Source organism: Lycium ferocissimum, chromosome 1 (genome assembly GCF_029784015.1).
Source record: "Lycium ferocissimum isolate CSIRO_LF1 chromosome 1, AGI_CSIRO_Lferr_CH_V1, whole genome shotgun sequence".
NCBI classification, from domain to species: domain Eukaryota; kingdom Viridiplantae; phylum Streptophyta; class Magnoliopsida; order Solanales; family Solanaceae; genus Lycium; species Lycium ferocissimum.
In genome coordinates, this window is record NC_081342.1 from 70,155,895 (window position 1) to 70,166,337 (window position 10,443).

Consider the following 10,443-nt stretch of genomic DNA (forward strand, 5'->3'; position numbering starts at 1 on the left):
AAAAGCAAGAAATTAACGGGCTAAAATTTATATCTTTGTATTTAGGCCCAATATACTTGGAGAGGAAGGCCCATACTTCAAACCTGAAAAAATAAGACACTTGTTTCATAAGTCAGATTTCCAAATCCCCTAAATTTTTTTTCTGCACTTTAAACTGAGAATTCACAAATCAATTACACTTGTATTTAATTGGGTTTTTGCATTTTCTTCTACAAGCAGTGCTGCTAGCCAGTGATTTTAATTTCAAGGTTTGTCAAATTTGGCCAAAATTTGATTTTTTTTTTTTTAATATTTTGTTGAATCTTGTGATTCTGGGAATTGTTTCACTGGATATTAAGCAAATGTTGAGTTTTGTTTACTTAGTTATTTATAATGGTAGTTTCTTGTTCGTCTATTCGTGTTACCACATGTGTTTCTTGTGCTTCGGTTATTGCATTATTTTGTTGTTGTTACTGTGATTTTCCCTAATGCTATGTACTGCTTTTCCGATCGCATTATTTCGTTGTTGTTACTGCTTTCATTATTTCCGTACCTCTTTTTCAAACTGCTATGAAATGCTTTACTTGAGCCGAAGGTCTATCAGAAATAACCTCTCTATCTCTACTAGCTAGGGGTAAGCAGGGGTGGAACCAGCTAGACGAACCCCCTTCGGCAGAAAATTACACCGTCTATACATTGTTTACTTCTTTATGTTTTGAACCCCCTTATTGAAAATCCTGGCTCCGCCATTGGGTAAAGTCTGCGTACACTCTACCCTTTACAGACCCCGCTTGTGAGATTATACTGGGTATGTTGTTGTTTGTTATTGTATTTATAATGGTGTTCGAGTTAGCTTACGAACTTGCTAATATTGAAATCTGCATCTGGATATGGGAGAACACTTAACTAAGCTTAGACAGATGAAAAGAAATCACCTAAATTTTTTGTCTTTGCTATGATTTGAACCTTGTTTGTCATGGTATCTATTGTACTCCCTCAGTCCCAATTTAAGTGTCTTGGTTTGACTGAGCACAATGTTTAAGGAATAAAAACAGACTTTTGCATCTTGTGGTCCTAAATAAAAGATGTTGAGTAATTTTTATGATAGTCACACCCTTGGTGCTCTTATTCTCACAAATTTAAGTTTGTGAATTTAACAGTCAGGGGTCATTTGGTTGATATTATTGACATAATCAATCCCCACGTAAAATTCCACCTTAACTAATGTAGCATTTGATTGGTTGTATAAGGAAAAACAATCCCTGTATAACAAATGGAACATTTAGTTGGTTTGATGATAAGAAAATATAATCATTTAGTTGGCGGAATTACTTGATATCCGCATTAGGTTATGCGGGAATCTATGTGTTACTTTATGTCGGAATAGAATGTGCAATAAAGAGTACGTGTATTAGCGGTATACTTGGACATGTTCTTGTAAATAAGTATTTTATAACAATTCATTCATTATTAATCACCGCATAACAATTCATTCCTTATTAATCACTGCATAATAATCCCTCCATTATTAATCACCACATAAACCATCGATATATTATAATATCTTGAGTTGGGGCTCTCAAGTGACTATGTTTCTACGTACAGAAAGAGAGTTTGAATTTTGATTTGCAAAACTGGCCACCTGAAGACTGTGTTGGAATTGCGGTATTTGTCATCGCAATTGTGGAACTTGCCTGATTCCGGGGGTCGCAATTGCGGAACTAGCCTGAATGAATACCAAACGCAATTAAGCTGCATTTGCAACGCCTGGCCAACACCTCCTCTTTCACCATTGTGGCCTTTGAGTCACAATTGCAACTGACGCTTGTAGCTTCCAAAATCACTTCTTGAAAGCAGCTCCCACTCTTCATGTTAGACCTTTTGTAGCACTCCAAGGCCTTGATGTCTACTTGTATAAAAGCTCTATGTTGTATGTGCTAATCCATATCAATCACTCTCTCTTAACCATTCGTTTTCTCTATCTTTTGCAGAGAAACCACTTTTGGTGCATTGCGAGACGATACAAAGGTGACATTATCCAAAAGATGCATGGTCGAAGGAGATGAGAAGGCTGGTATGCTCATGAAGCTGGAGAAGAAATCCAAGAAAAGGAAAAAGAATGCTGCCTCCAATGATTTGGAAGTGACAAAGGGCGATTTTAAAGGAGGAAGTGAAGATAGTGACATCAAGAGAAAGAAAGAAATAGGTGGCGGAAAACCGCCTGGGAAATCAAGTAAAGACGGGTGCGAGGATGCGGTTGAAAAAGTCGTAAAAATGAAAAAAAAGTTGAAGAAAGAGCAGGAGACATTGATAATGCATGATGCTAGTTTAGATACCAAAACAATTGCTCCTGAAAGTGTGAGTGGAACTCAGGAGACCAATGCGGTTGAGACTCTCAGTGAGGGCTCTGGTGGAAATGTTATAGACGAATCGAAGAGGAAGAAGAGGAAAAAGGAAAAGCGGAAAAAAGAGGATGGACAGGTAGATATCGTGACTGGTGTAATTCAAGGTCATGTTTCAGCTATAGAAGAGATAGAAGATAGCAAAATAGATGATGCTAATATCAGAAAGAGGAAAAAGACAAAACTAGGACACAATTGTAAAGATCTTATACATGAAAAGACTGAAAAAAGAGTGAGATTTTCTGATCATGTACAATTTTTTCCTCCAACCAGTGATCGAATTGACGAGAAGCATGAAAATAACAAGGAAAAATTACTGTTTGGCAAACAATTCACAGAGGAAGAAGATGAAATAGTCAAAGACGCTGTTTATAGATACATAGAGGTACATAACTTGGGCGAAGACGGGTTGCAAAAGGTTATAAATTCTATATCCAATCCTGAAGTAAGGGGCTGCTGGAAAGAGATAGGGAAGGCTATACCGTACAGGTATGGGTGTCAAATGGGCGGTCGGCTGAATTTGGGCCGGTCAAAATGGGCGGAGTTAATAAATGGGCCGGTTATTGACCCGCCCAAAAGTTACTTGGACTGCAATGGGCTAAAAAGCGAGTCATAACCCAACCACCCAATTCTTACTAAGTTTTAATTTTTTGTTTGTTCTTTTATAATTTTTAAGTACCTGATAAAATTATTTTTTTCTTTATAATGGCTATATATAACATATCAAATAAACAAAATGATTTTTTTCAAAATATTTGACAAGATTTCTCATTGGTCAATTTGGGCTACATATCAGCCCAAGTTTTGATGGGCTACATATCAGCCCAAGTTTCGATGGGCTGAAATGGGCTGAGCTAATAAATGGGTGGGTCAATGACCAGCCCAAACTTAGGCGGGTTGCGCGGGTCATGTTTTCATGGGCTAATTTTGCCTCCCCTTTACAGGCCTTACAGAGCAGTTTATTCTCGTGCACAACGTTTGTTTCGAGCGGGTGAGAAGCGTAAATGGACTGAAGAAGAGTATGAGATGGTAAGAAAGTTCCGAGGACAACATGGGCATAACTGGACCGTTTTGGCCGATGAACTTGGGAAACATCCGGTTCACGTTGGAAATGCATGGCATAGGATAAAACTGGAAAATCGGAAGAAAGGAAATTGGGATCAGGAGGAAATCCAGAAACTGTTTGATTTGGTAAACACCGACCTGCAACTGAAGCTCTGTGAAGAAAGGAAATCTAAGCATGGGATGTTACGGGATAATATTTGCTGGAGTGCAATTAGTGACAGTTTGTCCACCAGGATTTCTCCACATTGCTGCAATAAATGGTACAGACAATTAACATCACCGATGGTTGCTGCAGGTGAATGGGCAGATACTGATGACTATCGCTTAATTGATGCCCTTTTTGAACTTGATGCGAGTTGCATAGAGGACGTGGATTGGGACAATCTTCTTTTCCACAGGATAGGAGAGTTATGTCGAAAGAGATGGAAAGAGATGGTTCGTCAAATAAGTCAACATGAAAACAAGTCATTTGCTGCACAAGTAGAAGTGTTAGCTAAGAGATACCGCCCTGATTTGGTTGGAGCAAGAGAGGCCTGGGATAGAAAACCAGTTGTTCCATGAGATGTTCATCACTCTGCATGGACGTTTCTGCAGAGAGAGATGCTTAAGGAACACGTATAACGGTAGGTGGCGGTATCCTATACCCTATATTTTGCAGTCAGTTCGAACATAGCATAAATATATATTGGTCAAATCAAAGAAATTGAGTGCAGACAGTACTTACACTAGATCCGTCACTGGATGTACTATGAAAACACACAAATATTTTGGAATAAATCCTTTCCTGTCTTTGCATTTCTGTGAAAAGGTTTTTTCACAATTTGATGTTACAAAAGGATCTGTTGTGTTAGAATGTCAATCATTTCCTACTGCCACTAAAGATTTCAGAATGTTATTAGCATAGCTTCTACTCCTATTAAATGCATCTTCATCAACTCGAGCATTATTTGTGACATATTTGGAATATATATACTTAATCATATTATAATAGCAGGTATAAAGTCTCACTACATGGAAAAAGGAGCATGAAAAATAAGACTCGCGAGTGGGGTGGGGAAAAAGTATGTGTGTCCAAGAAATATCTTAATCACTGCATTTGCTTGTTTCCTTCTATACAGGTAATGTATCCGTTCACTTGTCAATGGTCACAGCCTAGTGATCAATGGAGTGGGTTGAGAACCATGAGATCTTAGGTTCAAATCCAAGCAGAAGCAAAATGACTAGGTGATTTCTTTCCATTGGTTCAAGCCTTTGGTGAACAGAGTTAGCTGATACATGTGCTAGTGGGAGATAGCAAGTGCCTCCCAAAATTAGTCAGAGGTGGGAGATTCAATCTCGTAACTGTAGTCACTTAGTTACTAGGCTCTCTCCTGTATGTTAATGAGGCCCACTAAACTTGATCTGAGCTAGTGTGGTTCTTCTCCTGTACGGGCTCACTCGCTCACTCAGTAGAAATCCTACTATTAAAATTCAAAAAGTGAGGCATTTTTCTCATTATTGTTCCAATGTTTAGAAGGACGAATGCTGCTGTGGGAGTGCTATATATATATATATATATATATATATATATCAACTGAAGATGGAAGAGTGAATGTTGTCGACCCTTTACTCGGGAAGCTCTAAAGATAAGTCCAAAGCTTGCGAAGGACTGAATGAGAGATAGAGCTTCGATGAATAAGAAAAAAATAGTATACTAGACTTTCCCTCATGGGAGAACCAGGCTAGGGATGAGTATTGGTCTTAGTTGTCTAAGAGATTCTATAGGTGGTTATGATTGTATTTGAGTACCATATGTTTATAATAATGTTTTGGGTATTTTATCTTATTATTTGAGGTTTTGAATTTGATGTACAAATTTCTTCACATATATTAATGATGAAATTCAGTAAGAGCCCGTTTGGATCAGGTAAATTTAAGTATTAGCCGGAAAATATTTTTGAAAGTGTTGAAGCTGAATTCATAAATAAATAGTTACATGTTTGGATAGAAGTGGTGAAGTTGAAAACAAACAGTTGAGAATGTTTATATTATTTCAATTTTCTTAATTTTAAATTAATTCAAATATAAATTACGTTGTGTCTCAATAAATTAATTAGATAAGATTTTTTTAATAAATATAGAAAATATTTATTTAAATAACATATAACAATTAATAATAATCTACTGGAATTTGTAAGTGAAAAACATAAATAGTGGACAACACCTCTAATTTCATAGACTTTCCCCAGCCATCTCCATTTCCTTTTAATCAGAGAACAACACCTCTAATTTCACAATTCTCATATCAATAACCACATAAATTGGGACAGAGGGAGTACTTAAAATAAATGTTTGGTCCAAATGGGTTTGCATGAGTGCATGGCTGCTGGAATTGTTGCTCTTCTTTCATGGAAGATTTGAACTTCAAATATGGACAGGTAATGAATCTATTTTTTCCTTCAGATATGAGTCTTTAAAATTTCTTTCTTTCCCCGCTGTTTGTCCAATTTAATTTACATATTTTTCATTATTTGTATGTTTTTCATTGAGCCGAGAGTCTATCGAAAACAACCTCTCTACCTCTCCAAGCCAGTAGGCGGAGTAGTAATAGTCTGTCTGTACACTCTACTCTCCCCAGACCCCACATATGGAATTACACAGGGTATGTTGTTGTATTTTTCACTATTTGTATTGAATATATGATTTTTGGCAAATACATAAAAGACTTTTAAAAGACAGCTCAGTTGTGAAAATTGAACGAGTCCAAAATGAAAGCGAGTGTCAAAAGGCATCTTAGTGGATTTTTTTCCTCGTGGGGACTCTTTTGAGATTAATGCATGGCTAGACTTTGCTCATATTAGTCTTCTAAAGATGACCTTCTTTGTTTCTTTTGTGTGTGGTCATTGGCGTTCTGCGCTGGATCCAGGAGTTGAAGCTTATGGATTCGAAATTCTAATCGTTTTACGTTGTTGAGTTTTAAATCAATAATTTGTATATATTCAATGAATTTATTAAGACAAATGCAGGGTTTGGATCAAAGTTACTAGGTTAGGACAAACCCATAATTTCAACTCTAGCTCCACCCTTGTTGTTGCATAAAGGCGGAGCCAAGAGTTGAAGCTTATGGGTTCAAAATTCTAATTCTTTTAAGTTGCTTGGGTTATAAATTGATAATTTGTACATACTTATGTATTTATTATGACAAACACAGGGTTTGAATCAAAGCTACTAGTTCGGCCGAACCCATAATTTATGCTCTACCTCCGTCCCTTGCATAGTCGTCTCTTTTGGAATTACATTGCTAGTTCCTCCAATAATTGTCTTTGACTCTTCTTTACTTTTTCTTTTAGTTAAATTCTGCCTTAAACAAACAAGAAACAGTCAGTTTAGCTTCATTTGATCATCTTTCAAAGCATCATTAGCATTCTGATCAGAACCATTTTTATTTTTTGAATTTTTCAATGGAAATACTTTATAATGTTGTAGGTGGCTTTGTTGTTGAGGTGGGAAAGTTTGTATCTAAATGCATCTATCCTAAGATTGAAAATATTGTCTGTTTCTCTCATCAAATGTTGAAAATCGAAGGAAGGAAATGGAGAAGCTAAGAAAGTTTAGAGATGATATGAAGGAGAAGGTGGAAATAGCTAAGGGAGAAGGCTATAAACTATAACCAGATGTTCTCAAGTGGCTCGAAGATGTTCACAAGCTAGAGAATGAATGGGAATCTATGCAAGAAAGCATTGTAGCGGCTAAGACGCTTGCATATAAATGTTGTCCAAAATGCAGCCTTCGCTCAGAAGTCTACACACAAGCATGGGACGTACGAGATCAACTTGCAGGCTTATAAACAAGGGAGAAAACTTTGGATCCAATTTGGTGGTAGAAAATTACCAGATGAAAAAAGTTGAGTTCATCCCAGGACCATCAATAGAAGGCCAGCAAGCAGCAACAAAAAATCTCCACAAAATCCTACAACTATTAGAAGATGATAAGGTATTGTTGGAATGAAATCAACATTAGTAATCCTAAATTGTTTAGAATTTGGTAGTTGCTAATTTTATTAATTTTTGTCTGATTAGATTTTTTTTAATCAAAAGTAGATTTTTTTTAATTATAAATATGGGTGCTACCTCTTTTCTAAAGGAGGTTAATTTGGGGATTAGGTTAACAGATTTGAGATCAAGAGATTATGACTGAATGATCAAAGCCTCCTGTGTCCTTCTTTCTCTAATTTTTTAAATTTCTTCTACAAGACCTTGTGGATAATTATTTTTTCTGGTATGCATCATTGGTGTGTGGGGTACGGGAGGATTTGGGAAAACTACTTTGGTGAAGAATCTGAACAATGAGCTCCTAAAGAGTGTTGCGTCAAGCTCCAAACTGTCTTTTGGTGTTGTGGTATGGGTTGCAGTTCCCAAACCGCCTATAGACATAAGAAATGTTCAAGCACAAATTGCCGATAGATTAAACCTAAAGGTAGATAAAGAGGGAAGTGTAGAAAGCATTGCCAGCAAAATCTATCAAAGTCTCAAGCCAGAAAAGAGTTTTCTTCTCATACTAGATGATGTTTGGGAAGCTATAAATTTGGATCATGTAGGTGTGCCCCAACCTGAAGATCGCACAACAAGCAAGATAATTATAACTTCTCGTTTTTTGGATGTTTGTAGGCAAATGAGAACGGACACCAAAATGAAGGTGTACATATTGAATGAGAATGAATCTTGGCAACTGTTTGTCAAATATGCAGGAGATATTGCCAATCTGGAACATATTCAACTATTAGCAAAGGAAATTGCAAGAGAGTGTGATGGTTTACCTTTAGCAATCAGTGTTATTGGAGCATCTATGAGAGGGAAGAAGAGGGCCGAGCTCTGGGAAGATGCTTTGGAATCACTTAGAATGTCCGAACCTCATAACAAAGATGTTAAAGATAAGGTTTACATAGTCATCAACTGGAGTTTTGATTCTTTAGAATCTCAGGGTATTGAATTGTCCTCAGAGCAAAGAAGCAAACGTGTGAACAAAAATGGAGGTGCCATTCGAAGTTGTTTCTTGTATTGCTCCTTATATGCAGTGGTTATTTCAACTGATGATCTCATACATTGCTGGTGGGCAGAGGGGTTCCTTGGTGAACGTAACACATACGAAGAAGCCTACAACAGGGGAGTCACAATATTTGAGAGTCTAAAGGATGCCTGCTTGCTAGAAGCCCATGAGATGGATTCTGTGAAGATGCACGACGTTGTTCGTGATGTTGCTATATGGATAGCTAATTCCTTTGGGGATGAACTGGGTTAACTAAGATATCACTTATTAAAAGATCAGCTTCTGTCAGGAGAATCTTTCGTAAGTAATAACATTAAGCGTCTACCTGATTGCTTCACGAAATGCCCAGAGACAACAACTTTACTTTTGCATGATAATAAACCCCTTGAGAAAATTCCCCATGAATTCTATTTGGCATTTCCAGCCATAAGAGTTCTGAATCTGAGTGAAACTGATATTAGTGCACTGCCTTCTTCCATCAATAGTTTATATCAACTACGTGCCCTAATACTACAAAAATGCCGTTTGTTGACAGAGTTACCACCTATTGGTAATCTCCGCAATTTGCAAGTGCTCGATTGTGATAATACAAGGTTACGTTGTCTGCCGCAAGGAATGGACAAGTTGATAGATCTGAGGCTGTTAAATCTGCCTACAGCTTATTTGGAGGAGAGCATTGGCCAAGGATTTTTCCTCAAATTGTCTAGCATTGAAATGTTAAATATGCTGGAGAGTGACATGATCACATCCTTGCATCCTTAATCGCACGGTCCATGTCCCACTACAGGTGGACTCTTCCCGGACCAACTTATTTTGATGAGCTATCATCTTAACCCAAGCTGACTTCTCTTTTATTAGAGTGGATAGCACATCAATTTTCAATAGAGACGTCACCTCGATGACTAGATTGAAAAGATTTCGCATTGAAGTTGGAGAAACTCCGATGCAAGTAAAATTAAACAACTCAGCAAGGACGATATGCGTCTCCAATTGCTTCAGATTTGCAATTGCAAAAATGCAAGGGTCTCATAAAGTTGTTTGCGTACAACAGATTTGATGGATTAAAAGCACTACACATTAGAGGCTGTTCTTGTTATTTTGGACCAGTGGAAGAAGGAATTAGACAGTTTGGCCCTCTGCCAAAGCTGGAATATCTCAGCCTCCACACCGTTCATTCTTTAAAGAGTGTTTCTGATTTCGGTCATCTTCTGGGTCTAAGATTTTCTAAGTTGCGCCAACTACATATGTCCAATTGTGATAGTTTAACATGCCTTTTCAACGTTGGTGGAGTTTTTCTTGTACCCAAGCACTTAAAAGAAATTACAATAAGTGATTGTAAACAGCTGGTAGAGTTGTTAGTGCAATGCGGCTCAAGTCAGGCAACACTTGTCAACTCAGAAATTCCAAAGAGTTTGGAAGTTAAAGTTGGTCAACTTGCCAAAATTAGGGACCTTGGGGGAGCCACAGAGTACGTGTGAACATCTGCAGGAACTTACCTTGATAGGGTGCAATGGAATAAGGAAGTTGCCTCTCTCTATTCAAATCTCCAATAAAATCAAAGTAATAAGAGGATCATCAAGATGGTGGAGCCAATTGGAGTTGGATGACGACAACTTCAAGTCAAATTTAAAGCATTGCTTCCTACCATAGTAAAACTGCCAATGGTAATATACTGATTATTTGCCTATAGCATCCTTTTCTATATAACTAATTTGGCCTTGATTTTTATTTTCTTTGGGTTTGATGCCGAAATTACTTTATAAGAAAGGTGAACACATAGTCTACTGTTGTAGCTTTGAGATATGACCCAATTTCTAACATTTTGTAGCTAAAGGAAAAGGGAAGTCATGAAATGGTGAGTATTAAAATTTGAGATTCTGTAAGTGATGAATACAAATTTGATCCAATTCTTTCATTTTCTTCTCCTCCCTCCACCCATTTTAACTCCCTTTCTTTACGATGAGTGTACTAA

At 37.2% G+C, this 10,443-nt stretch overlaps 1 protein-coding gene and 1 pseudogene across 3 annotated transcripts; both read left to right on the top strand.

The window, feature by feature from the left end:
* Window positions 1–111: 111 nt before the first annotated feature.
* LOC132059097 (uncharacterized) lies at window positions 112–4,940 on the top strand. Of its 3 annotated transcripts, XR_009415500.1 has the most exons (4): window positions 112–248; window positions 1,971–2,870; window positions 3,326–4,069; window positions 4,565–4,940. XR_009415500.1 is itself a non-coding variant. In XM_059451590.1 (3 exons), the coding sequence occupies exons 2-3, from the start codon at window positions 2,029–2,031 to the stop codon at window positions 4,005–4,007; spliced, it is 1,524 nt and encodes a 507-aa protein (XP_059307573.1). In that variant the 5' UTR covers window positions 112–248; window positions 1,971–2,028; the 3' UTR covers window positions 4,008–4,253. The 3 variants fall into 3 exon arrangements, 2 of the variants coding, with proteins under 2 accessions (XP_059307573.1, XP_059307584.1); XM_059451590.1 differs by lacking the exon at window positions 4,565–4,940 and having other exon boundaries at window positions 3,326–4,253; XM_059451601.1 differs by lacking the exons at window positions 112–248; window positions 4,565–4,940 and adding an exon at window positions 1,570–1,850 and having other exon boundaries at window positions 3,326–4,253.
* Window positions 4,941–6,871: 1,931 nt separating this feature from the next.
* LOC132031099 (disease resistance protein At4g27190-like) lies at window positions 6,872–10,147 on the top strand (annotated as a pseudogene).
* Window positions 10,148–10,443: the final 296 nt, after the last annotated feature.